The sequence below is a fragment of the Cercospora kikuchii genome, assembly GCF_019650295.1.
Source record: "Cercospora kikuchii DNA, contig_00003, whole genome shotgun sequence".
In the NCBI taxonomy this organism is placed as follows: Eukaryota; Fungi; Ascomycota; class Dothideomycetes; order Mycosphaerellales; family Mycosphaerellaceae; genus Cercospora; species Cercospora kikuchii.
Window position 1 is genome coordinate 4,033,938 of NW_025408584.1, and position 22,171 is coordinate 4,056,108.

Sequence of the window (22,171 nt, forward strand, 5' to 3'; positions counted from 1 at the left end):
TGTGTGGCTATGTGGAGGAACTACATCTGGACTGTACAAAGTGGGTAGAGGAGCATGGTGATGATGCGAAGTTCCCGATTTTGGAACCCGGTCCGGGCTGGACCATGTGTAAGGATATTTTTGCAAAGTTGGGGTATGAATGGACTACGAACTTGTAGGAGGTGGGATTGTGGAGTTCGTTGACGTTGGGGGCTTCTCAAATTCGTCCGATCAGAGATCTTCCTCGTCGTCGTCCTCCACGGTGGGCTTTGGGACTGTGCTGCGTTCTGGACGAATGCTTGGAGCTGCAGCTGTGTAGCGTACTGAGCTTGGAACTACTACCGGCGGAATGGGAGTGGACACAATCTGCGTCTGAAGTTTCGCGTTCTCGACCCGCATTCGTTCCAGCTCTGCATATTGCAGACAGAGCTCCAGCTGCATATCTCGTCGCTGGCGCTCAATAGCCTCGGAATCGCGAAGCAGTTGTTCCTCAGGCTCGAGCTGAGTATAGTCTACGGGATCAAAACGTCAGTTCCACTTGTAATGCGTTTTTGTTATCAAGTTGGCTCCGCCTCACCTTTATGTCTCCACGTGAATCGCTGTCTCTGCCCCATGACTCCATGATGATCCACAGCCTCAAAACGCTCCAGATTCTGCCATCGCGACTCAAGCGGATTCTCCCAGTCACCATTCAATTCTACCACTCTCGTCCAGCCTTCTTTTGGGTCCACATAAGTCCACTCTTCCGTTTCTCTTCGTGGCAGTGGACAGCTTCCAGAGACCAGCGGCGCCTCGCTAACTTCCGTGTCTTCTGGCACTTCCTCGATGACCGGGCTTAGCTTGGTGGTACCACTGGCCTTGGTTGTTTGACTTTGCAGCTTCGTTGGAATGCGCACACTATTCAGAGGCTTTGACACAGAATGCTTGGTTTGCGTCATGGTTGGTGGCAGGACAAATCGAACATGCGTCCCACGCCCAGCGACCCTTTTTCCATGTGCTGCAGGTCGCTCACTCGAACCTTGTGGCCGTCTCTGTTCACTTCCCCGCATATCACTTCTTTCCCTGGCTTGTTGACGCAGCATCTCTGCCACATTCTGTTTGTTGGCTTCGGAGTTCCTCCCTTGCCGGGAAGGCCAACTTGTCGCATCTGGAAATTGTACGCGCATAATCTCATCTCTCAATTCTACGTAATGTGCAGCAGCGCGTGCTCTGTCTAGCCAAGCTGAGTCGCTGACGTCTTCCTTAATCAGTCGTTCGAGTTCCGCTAGAGCTTCAGGGTATTGTTCTAATATTTGCAGAAATGCTTCGGTCTGGGCCCGAAAACAGTGCTTGACGGCCTTGTAGTATACGCTCTGCTTATGTTGTGGTTTCACATCTCCCGGTCGCACTAGCGGCTTGAAATTGGCAAAATGAGCCTCGGGATTGTTCTTCGAGTAATGCAATCGTGGAGGGGAGCATTGCTTGTAACCTGGACGAATGTATTTGCGGAATCCGTATTCCTGATGCGTTTGTTCTACGTTAATGTGTATGTTGGGTCCAACATTATCAATGTCTTCTGCGGCCAGTGGTGTGCCCATTTGGCCAATAAAAATGCTTGTGCTGTTCTGAGCGGGCACGCAAAACCGAGGGTTTTTCAGAGATCGCCCACAGCTTCACTCTGGAAGCCATGATAAGTGACCATGGCAAAATTAGCTCGGCTACTTCTTTGTTCAAATTGCCGGAACGGGAAGCGCAGTGCTTCTGCGTGTCTGCGGTCACAAAGCACAATGGCCTTCAACACGAACAAAGAATGCCAGACTAGCTATTCCTTTGAGTGAAGGGTGCCCTAGGGAAAGATCCTGGAGCATTGCCGTTGTGGCGCTGTATCCGATCGTCACAGTCCATATCAATATTCCAGTGAGCGTGGCTTGATGCCTGTCCACTCAATACAGTCCATGCCTCCCAGTATTCATCTTCCCAAAGTCCCCTGGTGGCCGGTATTCAAATACCTTCTCAGACCTCGCTTATGTTGCACTGGAAGGCTTCTCGTCTGATTCTCTACCCTGTTCTTCCCCATTTGCGCTCGACGAAGCCACTCCGTTGCTTGCGGCTGGCGGGCCTGGCGTGGCCGGAGTCGCTGGCGTAACAGGAGTAAGCTGCGGTGCAGGCGTGTCGGTAGGCGCCGTGCCACCCAGATTGGCCTGCTGCTGACTCTCTGCTTGGAGATGCGATGCGGCCTGAGCCGTGTTCTGATTCGGCACCGGGACGCCCGCAGAGTTGACTGGAAGCGGCATGTTCTCCATCGCGCGAGCTTCTTGTTCTGCCACCTGATAGTACCGATTGAACTGCTCCGGTGTCCAGCCCTTAGCCATAGCCGCAGCATATATTTGGTCCTTCTGCTTGATCATCGATCGCATGTAGTCGACTGTGGCAGCGAGCACGATCGCTTCGGACCGCGCCTGGCCTTGCATGCCTGGCACGATAGTGGAGAGCCTGTCGAAGCCATTGCGAATCGCTTCTCGACGCTTCTTCTCCGACTCTATGTGGTTGCGCTTCTTTTGCTCCTCTGTCAATCGTGATTTGGCGGAGTTGATGGGACTCGAGGGCGTCTCGCTGGGGTTCATGATAGAGGTCGTCGCGGAGGAAGAGCGAAAGTCGTAGTTATGGCGCGTCAAATGTATCGCGTCAGAACGAAAGAGCTTGACAAGCAAACAATCTCGAGATCAGGTCAGGAGCGAAAGCGTGAGAGTTGTGCTGGGCTCGGTCCGTTGTCGCAGATCAGTGGCAGTGGGAGGTGATGGGTGGCAGGTGGTCAAGTGGCTTCGCGATTGCTTGAAGAATTATTAATGAGAGCATGCATTGCTATGAGGGTGAATGAGCGACGTTTCTAGGCCTAGTCGTCCGTGCACCGAATGGGCGAGCGAGTGCGTGAAAGTGGACGAGAGGTGCATACTATCTTCATGTGACAGTCACATGCCAGATCTCTGCTTGCCAAGACCAGCTAGTCCTGTTCGGTGTCGTCACGCACGCATGCTACCTTTGTCCTGCATACATATGCTAGCATTATGTTTCTTGTGCTCACGTTGATCATCACCTCATCCACTCTCACAGAAAAGGTTCGAAACTGAAGCGATAGATTGCGAATTCAAGATATTTCAGAACTAAATTACGATGGACACAGCGTTCCAACTCGGGCTCAGCACATTATACTGAATGGAATCTGAGTCCCAGGTATCCTCTCCAAATTTCCTGAACTCCTCTTCGCTATCCGCCAACGCCTTGTAGAATTTCGCAGCGGCTTGTTTGATTTCCTGCTCTCCAGGTCCAGTCTTGGCTTTGTACAAATGGTATTTGCTGGCCGCGTAGATGATCAAAGACTCCTTGTCGCCTGGTTTTGCAGATAGCAGATACGGGATATGCGAGGCGAGAAGCCATTCTCGGGGCCGGTTCATTGGCAATGCAATGACAAGATCTTGCTCTTTGTAGCTATCCAGCTCTTGACGAGATTCCGCGATCGGACGGTACAAGCAAGGAGGCTTGTTGACCACGAATGATTGATAATAGTTCTGAAGGTAGTTGACTGCTGTGTGTTGGGGTGAAGCCAAATGAATGCACATGGTGACCGCATCAACCAATTCTGCAAAGTTTGTGATTGTTGGGAAGCTGGGAAGGTCCGCCCCGCCGTCTTTCGGTGCTGCAGGACTCTGCATGTATTTGCACCAATTCTTGACGTAGTCATCTTGCTGTACGGCTTTATCCTTGTCCTGACCGTCTTTGCCGTAGTGAATAGCGAGCATCTCGGTCACGAAAGAGTGAATCTTGAACCACATAGAGTAGATGCATCGAGCGTAGGCATAGTTGAGGTACTTGGGATCGTCGCGCTTCTCTGTTGGGAATCCACGGCGCTTCAGATCTAGAGGAACGTAGCGTCCCTTGAAGTCGAAGTTCTTGTATTCGTGCATGATGAAGGTCTTGGCTTGGTCGGCTGTAACGCCGATGAGATCCACGATCACATTTGGAACTAGACTTGCTCGAGCGCCAGCATTGATCGACAGTGTCTTCTGCCAATGTGGGTAGAGGAGCTGGAAGACCGGGTGATGATCTTCGAATGCTTGCTGAGCTCCAACAATGGTAGCCTCTTCGATGAAGTGGGTATTGACAAGATGCACGACCACCTCATGACGCATCCAGTCTGAAGTTTGTACACAAGTCTTCGCATATCGCCACGGCCAGTCCTCCTTTTGCTTTGACTGGGGAAGTTCCTTATTGTAGATCGTGACCGACTTATCGGCGCTGCCACGCCAATCACAAACGATGGCCAGCGGCTGGAGTACTCCATTTTCCGGCAGGTGGAACAGGCAAACAGCTGCGACTCCATATCGGTGGCTGGTCTTGGTTTTCGTGCCCAGCCCAGATTTGTAGGTTTCTTGGAACTCGCATTTCATCTCATCAGTGTCTCTGAGCCCACAAGCTTTCCTGAAGTAGCTGTAATCTTGCATGTAGAGTGATTCTCGATCTTTGCTTGCCAGATCTTGAATCTTCTTTTTCATCTTCTGGTCTTCTGGCGCATCTGTAGCGTCATCAATAAAGTGCTTGATCCAAAAGTCTGATGCAGGCTCGATCGTGGTAGGGTTAGGCCCGGTGAAGAATTGTTGAGCAAACCTGCGATCACTCCACCAATCTGGGATGTCTCCAATGTTTGGCAAGTTGAAGATATCATTTCGCTGAAAGAAGCTGCCACTCTTGGCACGCTGCTTCTTGTTGTAGTCTTCCACATCGGCAAGTGTCTGGCCTTCATCTGGACGTCCCATGTCGCCGAGCGCTAGTTCAGCAACAAGTTGTCCGGCACCAGCAGCAGCTTTACCAAGGAACGTCTTGGGCACAAGCTGTGGTAAGAGCGCAGTCAACTGTGCCAGGCGCATTTTCTATCACTAAATTAGCCTTGATATCCTGCTGTAATGCTTGCTTACTCACATTGAAAAGGTCTCCTTGTGTCAAGGTTGATTTCTGCATTGGTGCTGCTTTGTCCTCGGCAAATGATTTGTTAGCAGCAAGGTTGAGATGTGGCGGGTAACCATCTGTAGCCGGGTCTGTGAAAGAGAAGATTCTTCGCTTCTGTTCGAGGCTCAGAGGAGAAGGAATTGAAGGCTCGAAATTCGCCGTATCCATGAATGACTCGTAAGACTTCTCAATTAGTTGGTACACCTTAGTCAGGGCAAGCTGTGTTCCTCTGTAAGTGCCCTCTGAGATGGCCTCTGGAGCATTGTCTTGAGCTTTTTGGAACAGTGCTTCTGGGTTTTGGTGTGCTGCGGCCTTTTCTTCTTCGGTGAGATGTTCGAATTTCATAGGTAGCTTGTTGAGATTTGCAAGTTCTGTGACGAAAACTCCCGTGTCCCAAAACGGGATTGGGACTTTCTCCACTTCCAGTGGCCATTCTCGCTCCTTCGTCTGGGTGACTTGGAGCGTAGCACCAACTACCACTCCGGGAGTTAAAGCAATAGGCTGGGCTGTGGTGGCCATGATGCTACTTGTCGTGAGATCGATAAAGTGCTAGATTGAATAGGAATCGCCGAATTTTGGCGTAAGAAAATGAGTATGGTGAAGGCCTCCAGTGTGGGGAGTGCACACCTTGATAAATACTACCTTTGGCGGACACTGAGTCCCGCTGTCTCGCGTGGAGCTCCATGTGTACAGCATTCCAGACTCATCCATGCCATGCTCCAGCTAGCCACAGTGCGCGCCATCACGCCCACGAGGCAGCCACAGAGCAGAGCTATGCCGTATCAGCTCCCCGAAGTATCAAGCTTACACGTGGCAGGTCGCTCTTCACGCCGCCCGCGAGGAGCCTCCACTGTTAAGACGTTTTCATCTTCAGTCTTGCGGTCGACGCAGAACACTTGGTTGCTCAACAAGACGATGGAATTGCGAAGGAGATGAAGAGTGATGTTGATTCCTCGAGCTGGTGTTCGCTCCCAGCAAAAGTGGGGCCATCGCGGGAGCTCCGACGGGTTAGCGCAGCCCTGTGTGCTGCACGTGGAAGCCTCGTTGCTGTCAACACCAATACTACTCATCACATTGGTCATGCCACGATTGCGTGGAGCTGAACGGAGGCTGCAGATGTTGCTACAGCTTCATGTGCAGCGGTGAGGCTTCACCGACTGGACGCCATGCGCCCACATGGCCCAGACTTGGCAGACAAGAACAGCTTCCAATGCACAGTCATCACGCCGACTGTAATGATATCAAGGCTAAATCCCTGTCCTGGGTAAGAGGCGCGACTTGCGAATGCGATGCTGATGGACAATGGATGACCAGGCTGCTCCAAGGGAGTTGAAGGACTGAGATGTGGCAAGGTCATGTATCAAATTCGGAATTTCGCATAGTAATGGGTATCTCTCGCCAAATCTAACATGCTGAACGCTAACAATGCCGACCACAAAATTTCAATCATCCAATACAGTATGTGCTCTTGCTGCGCAGCCACATACCGTACCTCCACAAAAGTACAGGCGCAACAAGTCCCAAAGTCATGCTGATGAATGCCAAAGTACTGTTCGTCCAGCCAACCCCAAGGACTTGGTACATGCGAGGCGCAAAGAGTGGGAAGCTGAAACCAGCCATGGTCCGCACGAAAGCTGCTGCGCCTGTCGCTGAGGCTGCATAAGTAGTGTAGGTGTCTACCACATAGCCTTGGGCGCAGTTGAAACAGACGATCAAGCCGATTGAGAAGATACAGGTACCCAGATTTGGAACGAACCAGTGCACTTGGTAGTGTGCGCTCCAGCCATAAATGAAGAGGCCTGGATTTGGAAATTAGTGGATGATATCAGATGCAAATTGCGGGCAACTTACCAATAGGAATGAGCATCGAGAAAGGTAGGACAAGTGGCAGTCGGTACTCCGGCAAGCCCTTAGTAGGGTCCACCAAGGACTTATTGGTCCCTCGTCGTCTCAGTGTGCTCATACGCTGAGGTAAAGGCTTTCTCGGAATGGAATGTCGCGGGTTCGCTGGATCAGTAGGTGACCCATTCGACTGCGGCAACAGACTGCCCTTCTCTTGCTTCGAATTGCCATTCCGGAAGAGCTTCCAGGACTGCCACGTATTTCGCAGCGATGATGGGTCAACTTCATGGACTTTGCACCAGGTGTAAATCTTATCTTGCATCCTGCCAGAAATTTGAAGCCCGATGACGAAACCTACGCCCAGTGAGAGGTAGTTCAGCGATGCTCGGCCGACGTCTTGATTGTAGGAACCCTCGAAGACCATTGGGAACGTGGCAAAGACGAGGTACATGAGACCATACTGGTAACCTCGGAACAATGCCATTGCCTGCAGTGCTGGCTGTGTGGTCAACATGATCCAAGGACGAACGCAGCTCTTCATGAGCTTCTTCTTCATGGTATGCTCAGGCCCCTGCCACTTGGTATGAAGGTCTTGGTTGCCGGTTGCTGCCTTCAGCTTCTTGACTTTGTTGGCGAGGATCGTAGGATGATGGGTTTCTCTGAGCAGGATAACGCAAGCAACCTGGACCACGGCATCGAAAATACTTGTCGTCCAAAACACCCAGCGCCAGCTAATGTATTGTGTCATGTAACCACCCATAATTGGTGCTACTGCAGGAGAGAGGAAAGGCATCAAGCTGTAGATCGCTGTTGCCAGACCTCGCTCTCCAGCTTTGAAGCAGTCGCTCAGGATACCGCCACCAATCTGTATCTCGTCAGCAGGGGTCAGAGATTCACAACAAAGGCAATGCACTCACTGCTTGGGGCGCGCTTCCACCGATACCCGCAAGGAATCGAAAAGCCATCATCTGCTCCTTGGTCTTCGCAAATCCACAAACCGTATTGAAGAGCAAGAAGATCATGTTCGCGCCTTGAATGACACGAACTCGACCGAAGACCTCAGAAAGAGGCCCCCACAGAAACGGTCCGATCGCGAACGCGAGCAAGAAGATGGACATGATGAGGAACTCTTCCACGCTCGAAGTCAAATTGAATTCGTCTTTGAGAGTGTCCAAGGCTGGCGCGACCATGGTTGATGCCATGGGTGCGATGAAGGCGTACATGGCAATGAGGACCGTCGATGTCCATCTTCGATATGCTGGCCAATTGCTAGGATCGTGTTAGCCTTTCTTTATTTGAAGCTTAACATATAATTAAGAGCTTACTGAGGGTTCGCTGGGTCGTCTTTATCCCATGTCACGAGGTTAGGATCTTCTGGAACACTGTCGAGCTTCTCCATAGTTGGCGCGCGGCTTGGGAATGCTCGGCTCGGAACTGGGCGTCTTGATATCGGCACACGAGGTGGGACTGGTACTGCTTCTTCCATCTGCTGTTCCCAATTCGAGCTGTAAGGATTATACGAGTTGTAACCCGCATGGAAAAGGGTGAGAGACGAGCCATCATCTGTCTCGTCGTCACTGTAGTACGACTCCACGGTGCTGTTGCGAATGATGTCGTCGGCATCAAGCTCCTCTGGGAAGAACATCTCTGGTAAGTATTCTTCGAAATGGTCGTAATTTTCGCTGGAGTGGCCCGAAGCGTCTTCTGCAAGAGAAGGCGACCGGGACCTCTCTTCTTCCTCCTCATGCAAAGGCACATGGATGCCTCGGGCATCGTCTTGGTGGGCCATGTCAACGATGAAACAGGCACAAATGCAGCTAAAGCGAATGTATGAAAGTTGGTGTTGGGGGCCTTGCGCAATTGCCAGGCACAATCAAGTAGATATGAGCTGTTAGTTGCGAAACCACCCAACGCAGCGGAGGGTGGTACAGGGAGCCGCAGCAGTGATGCCAATGTAGGCAGTGCCTCGTGTGAGCACTGACACTATTACAGTCGTTTTCCGGATTCTATCTTCCTTCAACCACGAACCTTTCGGCTCCGAGCCGACGTCAGTATGCATCTGCTGCGCCCAAAACCAAACCTTGATGTGCAATCTTGGGCTACTGAGGCACTCTGCAGGCTCAACCGGGAATCTCACGGAAGTCTGCAGTTGTGCCCTGAGCCAAGAGTTGCCATGCCAGATCCCGCTTTGATATTTGGAGTGTGGCGCAAAGTGATCGACAGCAGAGAATCTTCCAAGCCCTGCACGAGCGGTCCTTGTCCCACGTCTTATGGTCTTGGACGCGGCCAGCAAAATCATTCCAAGTTCAGAAGCTGGCCTTGGGACATCGCTTGAAGGGCACAAGACGTTGTGCAAGCACGATCAACGTGCTGCGACACGAGAACCTCTAAAACAGTCATTTGCCCTGCAAATAGCTCGTTAAAAGCTGCCGGGCGCGCAGCATGAGATGCGCATATGTGACTTATGCCGGCAATGCATCTTGTGCATCTGTGTGCTCACCGCTGCGTCCCTGACCAGCTGAACGGAGTGAAGAGCGAAGTGTGAGTGCGTGCGCGTAGGTGGCTGAGCGCCTCCAGTGACTATGGCGCCTTTCCCAATCCGGAAGATATAGCCAAGTGCTAAGAGAAACCAAGACACCTCACCTCTTCCAAGCACAGCAAGTCCATTACTAACTTTTCTGTGACAGCGTCAACTGGTCCATTCAGTGACTTGCACATTGTTCTGGCGGACGCCAATTCGTCAGATCCTGACGGATGTCCGAGGCGTCTTGTCAGATCATGCTTCCATTCTACACGTGGTGGCTCGCGCGTGTCGATCTTTTTCGGGCATTTCACAGTTTGGGCTTCGAGGCGTTGCGCCCAAGTGTACAGCTCTTGCTCTTGCCGTTGTCGGCCGGCTTCTAAGTCGTCACCCAGCATCTCTTGAGACACCTCAGGGCGCCACAGGGGTCGCACAAGACATGCCAACTCCTTGACGACTTCACTCAGCCTGCCTGGAATTGTCATACCGTGCCTTATGCTCACCATACACACTGGTCGGCTCTCGCTTCTTTTCTTGGACGACCCACAGCGGCATCTTCGTCTACGGCTTGTCATTTGGTATCCTGAATATAGTGTTAGATTAGGAAAACTTACAAGCCACCACAAGCTGTCGCGTTGTCGTGTGCTTGCTTTCCTGTTCCGCTCGGACTGGCGGGCGAAGCAAGATAGTGCATTCTGAGACGAATTCTAGCTTGACTCATGTGAGTCGGTCTGCTGCACGTCGAGCTATTCTGAAGTGATGTCAGCTTGTAGCGCCTCATTTGTACCATTCACCAGCACATGGGCTGCTATTTGCAGATCCAGGATCTGCATCATAGCCAGAAAGAAAGTGGGATTACCAATGGCTTCGGCGGATGAGTGCTGCGTCACTCGGGTCTTCGTCTTCAAATTGGCGACCATGCGCAAAGAGGCAGGCTCCTAAGGCTGTGCAAATATCTGCTTCGTGATCCTATTGTTGTATCGTGAGAGTTGTGAATACATAAGGCAGGCGATTTACCTCTTCAACATGATTATCACACGACAGCTCGACAACCAACCTTCGCTTCCAACAACATTCGTTGACGCTTTCACTGTCGCTTACAGCAACGCAAAGTCGAACTGTCGAACTCAGTATCAGCAACCACAACAACAACAATCTTCAACCTCATCCTCAGCAAAAATGGGCGCCCAAACCATTCCAGCTGTCTCTGAGCGTGTTATGCTCGGCAACCAGATCGCGGAGAATGGCCCTCGCATCCTCATCTGTCCCAGTGGCTTCAAAGAGAGCCTTGGTCCAAATGAGGTAGCAGACTGCATCGAAGCTGGCGTGCTCCGAGCGGTTCCCACTGCTAAGGTCATGAAAGCTCCCATGGTCGATGGCGGTGAGGGCTTTACCGAAGCCCTTGTGGCAACCACTGGAGGTCAGCGTCGATTCTTGGAAGTCACAGGACCAGTGCGTGAGACCGTACCATCACACTACGGCTTTCTCGGAAACATGTCCACCCCAACAGCGGTTGTCGAGATGGCAGCCGCTGCTGGGCTGAGCATTGTGCCACGCGACCAGCGCAATCCCCTGTACACCACGACATTTGGTGTGGGACAGCTCATCAAGGCAGCCCTCGATGACGGCGCCATGAACATTCTGCTGGGATGCGGAGACTCGGGCACATGTGACGGCGGCATCGGAATGGCACAAGCACTGGGAGCCCGTTTCTTCACCACCAAGGGAACAGAGATCCCACTTGCTCAGGGCGGCGCATCATTGACTGATCTGGCAGCCGTCGATTTGTCGGGCCTTCACCCCAGACTCCAGGAATGCAGCATTGATGTGGCGTGCAACTGGCACAACGTCCTCTGCGGACCGAAAGGTGTCGCACGAGTCTTTGGGCCGCAGAAGGGAGCCACTCCGACAGAGGTCGAGCTTCTCGACATGGCCATGATCCGAGTGGGCACGGTCGTGAGCGAGGCAATCGGCAGGGACGTCAGCTACGCTCCTGGAAGCGGCGCCTCCGGAGGAATGGGCGCTGGTCTGCAGCTCATTGGTGCCCAGCTGCATCCACGATTTGACATTATTACCAAGTTTTTGAACATCAACAGTCTTGTCAAGGACTGTGATGTTGTCATCACTGCCGAGGGCGGCATCGACGAGCAGACGCCACGGGGCAAGATTCCCGCAGAAGTAGCTCGCATTGCCAAGTCCCGAGGAGTACCAGTCATCGCGCTCGCTGGCACCGTTGGCAAGGGCGCTAGCTGCAACTACGAGGCTGGCATCGATGCGTATGCCAGTATCCTGCAAGCCCCTGTCACCCTACAGGTGGCCATTGAGGAGGCCGAGAGGCTGCTCACTGACGCTGCGGAGAGCGTCACACGCATGGTGATGGTCGGTTGGAGTTTGAAGCGTTTCAGAGCCCCGTCCCCTCTTCCGCCAACGGCAGCTGCCCTGGCGTTCAAGAGGAGCAGAACATTTTGTTATTAAATTATACCCATGCATCTGTTTTTGGGGAGGAGTTTTGATGATAGCCAGTAGCGATTATCTCCAGTATGAGGACACGAATGATGAGAATTATGATTAAAGTGCCGCAGTTCGTTCATTCGTCTTGTTTCTCGTGGTGACAGCGCTTTCCGCTACCGACGTCTCGCCCTCAAAATAGTATAGGGTCGCGTGCCCGCCCGCAGTGCTGTGGGATTCCAGTCGAGCTTGGCTTGCCGGAGATCTCGTCTTCCTGCTTCGGGCAAATATTCAAAGGTTTCCACGGCCATATCTGATGACGGAACGGCCTGTGGCGGAGTTGTATTGCATAAATTAATGTCTTGTCATGGTCATGTTGTAGGGAGCGATCGCTCAGGGTGGGAGTTGTTGGCCGGCTGGTACAAACATCCTCTGCAGTCGCTCTTGCTCTCCGGGGAGATACGATCGATGACACCATGGCTACTTCCATTGATGCTGACACCTCCTATTGCACTTCGTCCATCGTGCCCCTGCCCCCTGCCAGAAATTTGACACCTCAGGCAGACCTTCCCCTCGTTGTTCGTTCGGCCGTTCTTGCACCTTTCTCCAGCTGCTTCAGCATCAGCATCCCTTCAGCTGCTTGTGCAAGCGAGCTGAATGTCAGTTCTTGATCGTAGCTGCTGCCTACGGTGTCCACGTGTTCGATGCTGGGCAAAACACAGCCTCATGGGCGACGTGGGTCCTTGTTGGAAACCCACTAGTTAGCGCGGTTTTGCGAATGAATTTCACTGAGGTGCGGATAAGCCCGAACTAGCTTCCGGCTACCCGCATCCAATCAAATGGCTTGTCGCGTTCCACCTAAAACATTTGAACGGCGCGACTTCCACAGAAATGCGGTCTTCTCGTAGCTGTACCATCGGCAGACCCAATGAAACACCTGACGAATGCATTGTGTGTCAGACTATCGAAAAGGTGTGTGGAGCACAGCAGTAGCTGTTCCTGCTGATGCAAGCACGACAGTAGCACTCAGCTCATGCTTCGTCACATCTCCACCTAAATGCAGCCATTCTTTAGCTGCACCACCTTCACGAACGACTCATCTAGCAGAAGGCAATTAACGTCGCCGACACGAGCATGCCAAGTCGGTCAGCATAAGCTGTGAAACATTCGTAAAGAGCATAGTCGCTGGCGTGTAGCTGCAGATTTCCAACGCGCCGAAGTTACCTTGTGACCCTACACAGACTACTGATGACCAAGCTACAATTCTTCCTGTCGCTTCGGCCCTTGTGCTCGACATTGAATGCTCTTAATTCTGACTGAAGGAGAATTGTGGTATGTCATGTTGGACGTGCAGGTTGGCGAATGTCAGCCTTTGCATTCCCGTATTTGGACAACTTAGACTTGCGACCGCATTTTCAGCTCAAGCACACATCGCCTGGGTTTCTATTCAATTTTCTTTCCTGTCTTTTCACCATCTTCCGCTTCTTCCTTCAGAAGCTCCTCCCTCTTTTTCGCAGCTGGGCTTTGATCCTCTTTGCCATTGTCCGCCTCCTTCGCCTCTGGCTTTGGAGCAGCAGCCTTCTTTGCCTTTCCTTTTGACCTCTTCTCGCCAACATATTTGATGCTTCTCGTCAAGCCAGAAGTGAATACACCTTTCACTGACTGCATGGCCGCTGGCCAGGCCACAGTTTTGCGAACACAAGTTGACATGACTTCGGGGAGATCTGGCTGCTCTGCTATTCTCTTCTCGAAATCACCACCTTCGCGCCGCTTTACTCCAGAAGGATCTTCATCCTGTTGCGATTTGAGGATGTCCCCGAAAGCACTCCCAGGAATCTGGAACTTTTTCATGTATTGGTAGTAGAGCTTTTTGCGGAACTCTGCGGGCAGGCGACGGACCATGTTGCCACGTTTTTGTGGATCCATATCTTGTGCCAATGTCAAACCATCCTCGCCACCGAGAACATCCTTCAGCTCAGTGATGGTGCCGGTGTGGCGGATGGCGTCTTCTTTCTCCCAACCATACTCCCTCGGTGTTCGAGAATCTGTGAAGTTGACATTGGGGAGGTTATCAATCAATGGCACATACAGCTGTCGAAATCCAGGAAGCTGAGCTCCTACGATGTTCGAGACCTTGTTCGGCGCTTCCGAAGCGATCATTGAGTGCATACGCGGGTCTCCAAGGTAGGACAAACTCGTGATGCGTTCATACAGCTGCTTTTCAGTGAAAGTCTCCGGAAGCATGAGCAATGCTGTTCGTAATGCTGAGATGAGGTTGACCTGATTTGACAAACGAATTCTGGGGTCGTCGCGAAGAATCTTCACGGGCTTCTGTAGTCGCCCTGCAAGATAGAGTGTATTCCAATCCGTAAGGTCCCTGGCCAGCGTATCAAGATGAACCACGCCATACTTGATCATGATGCCGTTGACGGTAATGTAGGGATTGTAGTAGAGCCCAGCTCCCCATCCATCTTGCATCCAAGACACCAGTGCTGAGCTATACGGCATATGCTTTAGGCCAGAATAATGATGCGGGTTTTGCTGCAAGTTCAGGCTGTGCCAGTGCTGAGTGTGGCTCACACCAAAGATAAAATCGATAATCTTCGCGCCCCCTTTTTGCCAGTCCTCGACAGCCTTCGGTGGGTTGGGATGTGGACTGAGGGACTCGCTGCCTGTGCTCGACCCCGAGGCTTTCTGTCCAAAAACACCAGAGCCGTACGCAAATGCGTATCGTATAGGAGCCCGGAATTGCCATAGCACTTGTCGTAACGATTCCTTGAAGTCCTCATTGATCTTGATGTGTTGATTGTAGCCGAAGAATCGATGCGGCAAGTCTGAGAAATTGCTGATATTGTAATCGGCATTCTCTTCCCAGCCCGGAGGCAGGCTTTGCATGGGACTGTCCTTTGCAGTACTGTCTGCTCCCGTCGCCTCGCTCACGCTGCTCTTTTTCTCGCTCAGCTGAGCGGACTTCCGCTGGCGCACAGCACTCCCCACGCCAGCGCCATCATTTGAAGCCGTCTCATCTGCTGAAGTCTTCGACTGTTGTGCATTCTGCTGGTCCCGCAGGCGTTGCGCAAATGAGAATGATCGCGTTTGGTGTGCCAGGTACGAAGGTCGAGACTGCCATGCGGCATTGGCGAGGAAGAAGCTATTCGCGCCGAGCAAGGAATGGAAGACTGGCGACGCCTATCACATCCATCAACATATGATCAATGTCTCCTCGGTGCATAATGCGAAAACGTACAGTCAACTTTTGGGTGAGCATGATGCTTGAGAGAGATCTTGAATGTGGAGAGAACGGGGCTAGCTATGCAACACAGATGAGGGATCCATAGTCGCGTCGTGTGCTTGGTCTATAGCATAGTGTGGGCAATGTGTTCAATGACTTGTAGGGAAAGTGAGAATGGTGAGGAGCGAGGTGAAATGGATGGAGGCTTCTGGGGCTCAGCGGCCGTCGCAAGCTGCGACTTGCGTCTTTCCCGTTCTCGTTCTCGAAGCCCGCCCGCTCTGACGTTGTGCCTGACGCTACGGGGCCGAGCCTGCACGTGCCGCTCGCTTAATCCACGCTGCTGTCGATCCGTGTAAACAACGCGAATAACACCAACGACTCTCCCACAAATGCCCACTTGAACGCGCCAACAGCCACAAAATCGTCGCAACATGGCCCTGGCGCCGGTATCCAGCGATATGAGCTCGTTTGTCGGGCGATTGGCGACATTCGAGCAGCCACAACAACTCACGAAGCGACGCGCCAGCTCCAACACGACCAAGAGGAAAGCCGGAAATACTGTCGAGTGGCCGCATGCAAATCCTTCCAAAGAGGCTGTATGTGTGAAAGACATCGTGTGACACGTGGGGATGGGACTGACGTACCCGACAGCTTGCCCGCGCAGGTTTCTTTTACCGACCAGCTTCCGATTCGGATGACAATGTCCAGTGCTTCCATTGCAGTGTCAAGCTTGATGGCTGGGAAGAGACGGACGACCCAATATCAGAGCATTTGGCGCATTCCACCTACTGCGCATGGGCAACAGCAATCAGCGTGACGCGAGATGAAGATTCGACACAGGCCGCAGAAACGCGGGACCCAATGGGCGAGGAGTTATACACGGCGCGAAAGCAGACATTCACGACTGGAGAAGGCTGGCCTCATGAATCGAAGAAAGGATGGAAGTGCAAAGTCGCGAAGCTCGTCGAAGCAGGATGGTGTTGGGACCCGAGCCCGGACGGTGATGAGCCAGATGGAGTTACTTGCTTCTACTGCAATTTGAGCCTTGATGGCTGGGAGCCCAAAGACGATCCTTTTGTGGAACACAAACGACGAGAGCCCCAGTGTCCATTCTTCGCGCTAGTCGAACATTATCATGGCACCGCAGAGCCCATGAAGAAGACCAAGGCCAAGGGCAAGAGCCGAGGCAGCACCGCAAGCAAAGCAAGCAGAGTCAGCACACAGAGCGCGATGACTGCAGCGAGTGATGCGCAAAGTTTGAGAGATAGCCTGGGTGACATCCAGCCGAACAGCAGTCTGGCCCAAGTTGATGATAGTATCATGACGGCAGGCACGACCGCTTCAACAGCAACAACCACCAAAGGGAAGAAGAAGACCACAAAAGCTAAAGCGCCAGCTAAGGGCGGCAGGGGTAAGAAGAAGGCTGCAAAAGAGGAAGAGGCTGTTGAATTTCACAATCTGGACTTGGAGCAGGAACAATTGTCGGCCGAGGAATTGGCAACCTCACAGCCGATGACCAAGACCAGAGTAACAGGACGCGCATCGAAACAAACAGTAGTTGATTCTTCAGTGATTGAGGTGAGCAGTCTCGATGCTGTGCCGACCAAGAAAGCGACACGCGCCAAGAAGCCAAAGGCGCAACCACAGGCTGGGCCAGCTGTGGAACAGGAGATGAATGAGGTACCACAGACGCCAGATGCAGACGCCATCGAGAAAGCGCGCTTACGCGAAGTCTCCGCACAACTTCAAGACGAGCTGGACCAGTCTGTCGATAACTTCGGCGAGGACCTCGACCAGTCTACACCGATCGTGCCAGAGCAACCAAAACCGAAGCGCGGCACTAAGCGAATGTCAGACGGCATGCGGAAACAACAAGACTCTAGTAGCTTACTTGACATGGACCCGCCCTCAAAACCTGAGCCTGAGCCGAAAGCTAAGCGTGGCCGTAAAGCAAAGCAGGCCTCGACAGCATCGACAGAGGCGTTGGTCGAGACATGTCCAGACGCAACAGATGTGCTCGTTACTGAGGATCGAATAGAGCTCGATCCTCCTGCAGCGAGTCAAGACGCAGAAGCTGATGACGAAAACTCACAACCGATCAAGAAGAAGGCAACGACAAAGAAGAGCAAAGCGAAGCCAAAAGGCAAGAATGGCTCTTCTGAGCGGTCTTCGAAGGCATCGGCTGTGACTTCCGGGCCAGAGAATACCGAGCTGGAAGCAGAACCGGGAGAAGATCTCGCGCGCGACGAACTGGAAATTGAGCAAGAGCTCGAGCGCATAGCGACTGAGCAAGCCTCCCAAGGAGCCATTGCTGTGCAAGCAGAGCAAGAACTGGTCAACGAGTACGAGCCGTCACCATCACAAGGGCGTCGCAGCAAAGATAACGCAGAAATGCAGCAACTTCGAGACGAAGTCGCTGCGGAAGCGGAGAAGGCGTTCTCACCAGACCGTGTGTCTCTACTACGGCAGTCATCGCGGATGCCGGGCGGCTTTACGCCATCTCCCAGCGGAAGTGACAAGGAAAATGTGCCATCTTCTGTGGCGCAGCCTCTGACTGCACAAAAGGCTCCTCAGCTGCTCCTTTCACCCTCCAAAACAACGAGAATACCTTTGGCGCCCGGCACACCCAATCGATCGCCACTGAAGACGAAGAACGTGTCGCCATCGAAGCAGGTCTCTGGTCTACAATCTTCTGTTCCCTGGACAGCTGTCGATCTGGATATGGTACTTTTGCCTAGTCCGCAACCCAGTCCTGGGCGGGTTGGAGAGCAACTCGTTGCCGCTGCTGGAGCATTGACAAGCCCAGAGAAGAAGATGAGTGTAGAAGAATGGGTTCGCTATCGCGCTGAACAGGGCGAAGTGGAGTTGAAGCGGAAATGTGAGCGAATGGTCGAGACATTTGAAAAGCAAGGCATGAGAGCCATGGCGAGCTTGCAGGGCATTAACATTGTTGGGTAGACGTCCTATGGTGGACCACTGTGCATTACGAGGGCGTTTCGATGGCAATACAAATGGTTGTATATGCATTTTGATTGTTTAGCGGTGATGATATGACAGTACCGCCAGCACTGTAGGTGCAGGCTGCGGGCTACTATATGAATGAGATTGAACTTCGAACCTCTTCACAATTTTGGTCTTGATCATTAGTACGGTCATCGATTGATGATGATGCTGACAATGAGGAGACCAAGAAGCTAGCTCATGACCACACGCACAAGGCCAAAATTCGATATTCGATATTCTGAGTTCGAGATGTGATGATGGAATAGTATTATTGAAGTGGTGGTTTATGCCAAGACGTACCGGGCGTTCGAGACATGGGGTCCCACTGATAAAGGCACGGACGCGGACACGTTGCGCCTGGAAACTGGGATTTGGAGCTGCAGATTGCATAGACATTGGCATTGGCATTGTCATATCGGGTTTTGCATGCCGATACAAATACGTATGATGGTAGGCTATGTGCTCAGAGCTGCTACACAAGCTTCTCTTTCCGCTTCAGCCTCTTGCTTCAGCAGATGTATGGAAGCCGTAATGTGACATTGGTCAAGAACTTTTCTGCTGTTTTTATATCTGTACTTCTATCGTTACATTCATATGTCCACTGCTGAACGAACAGAGCATTTGTAGTATGCATATCGAAGCCCAGCCACCATGCATGCCCTTCACCCTTGTTGTCCCCGCGCCTCGCTTTTCCGGATCGAAAACAACTCATCATCGTTTCTACGCCGCGTTGCTGGTATCCCTTTCCGTAGGAGATCGTGAGAAGCATCGGCCGTCTAGATCAAATGCTTGCTCCTGAAGTAAGCCCTCAAGTATACAATCTGCCACACTCCTAACGCAACCAACATGCCCATCGTTCCGATCGCGAACCACTTCACTCGCTCGTTCGTGCTCTCATTTGTGTCTCTCAGCTTCATCTCTCGCCCGCGCAAATAATCCAACTCGTCGACGATCTCTTTCGCGACCTCGCTAATGCGGCGAAGCTCGGCTTCCACGGGCTTCAGCTTCTCGCCGGCTTGAATCGCAGACCAGTCCTTGGCATCTGCGCCTATGTCGATGTCGAGTTCTACGTGTCGCGATGGAGAGGAGTATGTGCCGTGGCCGGTGAGGATATTCTCGAAGCAGACGTCGAAAGCGCTGTCGGCGTGCGATGTGAAGGCGTAGCGTGCTTCGCCTGCGACGTCGCGAGGGCGGGCGTAGTCGTTTCCTACAGCATCTTTGATCTGGAAGATGAAGTTAGCGGGTCTGTTTCCTGGTGTTGCTGAGCTGAGGGCTTCTTGTTGCGGCGCAGACGTACGTGCATATTCAATGTCTGGCCATCGCCCTTGCTGCCACTGATCGTCGCCGTCACGACTACCAATTGGTCCTTGGCGACAAAGTTGCGTATACAGCGCTCTTTCGATGCGGATTCGTGGCCGGGATGTGCTTGGATGTCGAACTTGAGCGCGGAAACGAGAGGAAGCAGGAAAGCGATGAGCAGCTTGAATGCCAGCATGGCGGCCATATTGGCGGTGGTCACGTTGTCTGTGCGGAAGAGAAGTTACTGCATGGAGTGAAGGCTGTGCTCCTGAAGAGGCCAGATGCTGAGACGTGGAAGTCGCGAATCGGACCCCTGTCGAAATCCGACGAGGGTCTCTGATCCCTGCCCAGACTTCATCCTTCCACTCACGACTTCTCCTCAGCTGTCCCACTCCTCTGCATTATCACATTGCCTCTATCCTGGCAAAGATGCGCATAACACAACATCAGCCATCATCGCGAAACGAGCTCGGATGGTCACACGCCGTCGCTGAAGTGACACGCACTGTTGGCCTGAATTTAAGGCACGCAATCCTGAACGCCGTTCTGCACGTTTCTAGCCGACGTCTTGACCCTAACAAAGGCGCCGATGTGTCCAGAATATCGTACTGTTATTACCAGAAATTCTGGTTTTATCCACTTTGTGCTCCGTGATGCCATCATACTAAGCACCAAGCGTCTGCGCTTGAAGCAGTGACCTTTTCGCGGCAGCAGGTATACAATACACATGTCGGCAGCCCCAGCGGGTACGCTTCGTGGGTCATACAGAAAAGCTCATATGGTTCTGCTTACTCTGTGTTACCTACCGACAGTCTTTTGTGCACACTCGCCCTACATTGGACAACGGGTTGGCGGTGATTGCTCGCTGCAGGATTGCTGACGTTAGGGCAAGCTAATGGATTTAGGCTCATTCTCAACTTGGGAAGCAAGTGATATGATCGATTATCAATTCGCAGTGCTCCAGCTCACTTAACGGAATTCTTGCAACCTCCAGCCGCCATGGAATCGTCTCTGATCAGTGTGCCAGTATCCCTTGACGTAGTCGACCTTCAAATGATCTGCATTGCAGCTCCTGTCCTCTTGGCAGCCTGTCTACTGGGAAATGTGAGTACAACCATCCTCATAGAATTTTGGACTCGTACTCGTTGTGATTGTGCAGTCGTGTCTGGTAGTTGTGGCATGGACTGCAGATGCTGCTTGGACGCAGGGCTGAAGAACATACGCTAATCATCTGGCGACCATTTTTAGGCATTCTACAACTTGATCATCTCACCACTTCACAACATTCCAGGTCCGAAGCTATGGTCAATCTCTACTCTACCGATGCACATGACTAATCTACGAGGAATTCTACCTCGTGTGCAGCTTAAGCTGTTTGATCAATATGGCCCCGTCGTTCGCGTAGGTCCGCGCGATCTTCTATTCAACTCAGCGCAAGCGATGCGAGACATCCATGGCACACGCAAGGGCAGGGTCCAAGCGATGGCGAAGGACGAACGATTGTATCAGAAGTATGGCACGGAAGAAGACCACATTCTGTCAACGCTGTCCCACGATGTCCACGCTAGACAGCGCAAGATGCTGAGCGCGGCTTTCAGCGAGCGGAGTGTGCGCGACCTCGAGCCTATGATAATATCTCATACAGACAAGCTCGTGAATGGCATTCGCAAACTCGGCGTTTCCGGACAGCAGAAGGTCAACATGATGATGTGGCTCAACTACACCACTTTCGACATCACTGGCTATCTGGTTTTTGGTGAGAGCTTTGGCTGTCTTGATGATGGTAAACTTCATCCTTGGGTAGCATTCGTTTTGGACGCTGCGAAAGCTCAAGTTATTATGAGCGCGCTCCAGCAGATACCCGGCGCAAATCGGGTCATACCATACCTGATCCCGAAGAAGGTTATGGATAATCTGGAGCAGCACCGGACTCTGACCGAGCAGAGACTCAATCAGCGACTGGAGGAAGGACCTGCCGCAGACAAAGTGGATCTTGTCGGCCTGCTACTGAGAGACGGACTGAGCCAGAGCGGCGGCGGTATCAGATCGGGAGAAGACCACATAAGCAAAGGAGAACTGCTTGCAAATACTGCAGTGTAAGCGTTCGCACCGCATATAGCCACCATGAGATCCTGTTTTCTAACACGATCGCAGTCTCATCAACGCAGGAGCCGAAACCTCCGCCACAACCCTCTCTGGCGCCATCTTCTTCCTCGCCACCTGTTCGCCAGCCCGCGTCTCCCGCCTCGCCACAGAAGTTCGCACAGCTTTCCATACGGTCTCATCAATCAACGCCCTCCAAGCCTCCCATCTGCCGTACCTCAATGCCGTGCTGCAGGAAACTCTCCGCTACTACCCTCCTGCAGCCGATCGTGCTCCGCGCAGAACCCCACCAGAAGGTATGATCATCGACGGACACTTCATCGCAGGTAATACATACGTCGGAGTTCCACATTTCGCTGCGTACCATAGCGCTGCGAATTTCCATCGACCAGATGAGTGGATTCCTGAGCGTTGGTTAGATGAGGAATGTGCGGAGTTTGGCTGTGAGAATGATCAGAGGGATGTGATGCAGGCCTTCAGCCTGGGCACGTATGGTTGTCTGGGAATCAATTTGGCTTGGGCGGAGTTGAGGATCATCTTGTGCAGATTAGTGTGGGAGTTTGAGTTTGAGTTGTGTGCTGGGCAGGAGAAGTGGATGGATGAGCAGAAGGCGTATATTCTGTGGGATAAGCCGGGCTTGTGGGTGAATCTGAAAGAGAGGAACAGGTGAGGATGGGCGATGGGACTCTTTGAACTTTTGGTCATGTCGAATGCTTATACTCCAGAGTGAGCGGCTGGTAGTAGCCCGCATTGCGAAAGCAATG

At 52.4% G+C, this 22,171-nt stretch overlaps 9 protein-coding genes across 9 annotated transcripts; 3 read left to right on the forward strand and 6 right to left on the reverse strand.

The window, feature by feature from the left end:
* Positions 1-210: 210 nt before the first annotated feature.
* On the reverse strand, positions 211-1,556 carry CKM354_000595800 (uncharacterized protein; the record flags this gene model as incomplete). Its single annotated transcript, XM_044801251.1, has 2 exons — positions 211-491; positions 557-1,556. 2 exons carry the CDS (start codon positions 1,554-1,556, stop codon positions 211-213), a joined length of 1,281 nt encoding a protein of 426 aa, XP_044657186.1.
* Positions 1,557-1,982: 426 nt separating this feature from the next.
* CKM354_000595900 (uncharacterized protein) lies at positions 1,983-2,582 on the reverse strand (the record flags this gene model as incomplete). Its single annotated transcript, XM_044801252.1, has 1 exon — positions 1,983-2,582. The coding sequence occupies one exon, from the start codon at positions 2,580-2,582 to the stop codon at positions 1,983-1,985; it is 600 nt and encodes a 199-aa protein (XP_044657187.1).
* Positions 2,583-3,119: 537 nt separating this feature from the next.
* CKM354_000596000 (uncharacterized protein) lies at positions 3,120-5,478 on the reverse strand (the record flags this gene model as incomplete). The annotated part of the gene is made up of 2 exons (XM_044801253.1): positions 3,120-4,883; positions 4,933-5,478. 2 exons carry the CDS (start codon positions 5,476-5,478, stop codon positions 3,120-3,122), a joined length of 2,310 nt encoding a protein of 769 aa, XP_044657188.1.
* Positions 5,479-6,405: 927 nt separating this feature from the next.
* Positions 6,406-8,590, reverse strand: CKM354_000596100 (uncharacterized protein; the record flags this gene model as incomplete). The annotated part of the gene is made up of 4 exons (XM_044801254.1): positions 6,406-6,758; positions 6,811-7,666; positions 7,719-8,070; positions 8,127-8,590. The coding sequence occupies 4 exons, from the start codon at positions 8,588-8,590 to the stop codon at positions 6,406-6,408; spliced, it is 2,025 nt and encodes a 674-aa protein (XP_044657189.1).
* A 1,758-nt stretch (positions 8,591-10,348) lies between these two features.
* On the forward strand, positions 10,349-11,797 carry CKM354_000596200 (uncharacterized protein; the record flags this gene model as incomplete). The annotated part of the gene is made up of 1 exon (XM_044801255.1): positions 10,349-11,797. The coding sequence occupies one exon, from the start codon at positions 10,349-10,351 to the stop codon at positions 11,795-11,797; it is 1,449 nt and encodes a 482-aa protein (XP_044657190.1).
* Positions 11,798-13,213: 1,416 nt separating this feature from the next.
* On the reverse strand, positions 13,214-15,038 carry CKM354_000596300 (uncharacterized protein; the record flags this gene model as incomplete). The annotated part of the gene is made up of 2 exons (XM_044801256.1): positions 13,214-14,959; positions 15,018-15,038. The coding sequence occupies 2 exons, from the start codon at positions 15,036-15,038 to the stop codon at positions 13,214-13,216; spliced, it is 1,767 nt and encodes a 588-aa protein (XP_044657191.1).
* Positions 15,039-15,433: 395 nt separating this feature from the next.
* CKM354_000596400 (uncharacterized protein) lies at positions 15,434-17,960 on the forward strand (the record flags this gene model as incomplete). Its single annotated transcript, XM_044801257.1, has 2 exons — positions 15,434-15,598; positions 15,654-17,960. 2 exons carry the CDS (start codon positions 15,434-15,436, stop codon positions 17,958-17,960), a joined length of 2,472 nt encoding a protein of 823 aa, XP_044657192.1.
* Positions 17,961-18,781: 821 nt separating this feature from the next.
* On the reverse strand, positions 18,782-19,509 carry CKM354_000596500 (uncharacterized protein; the record flags this gene model as incomplete). Its single annotated transcript, XM_044801258.1, has 2 exons — positions 18,782-19,228; positions 19,303-19,509. 2 exons carry the CDS (start codon positions 19,507-19,509, stop codon positions 18,782-18,784), a joined length of 654 nt encoding a protein of 217 aa, XP_044657193.1.
* A 1,118-nt stretch (positions 19,510-20,627) lies between these two features.
* Positions 20,628-22,077, forward strand: CKM354_000596600 (uncharacterized protein; the record flags this gene model as incomplete). The annotated part of the gene is made up of 2 exons (XM_044801259.1): positions 20,628-21,400; positions 21,459-22,077. 2 exons carry the CDS (start codon positions 20,628-20,630, stop codon positions 22,075-22,077), a joined length of 1,392 nt encoding a protein of 463 aa, XP_044657194.1.
* Between the last annotated feature and the right edge of the window lie 94 nt (positions 22,078-22,171).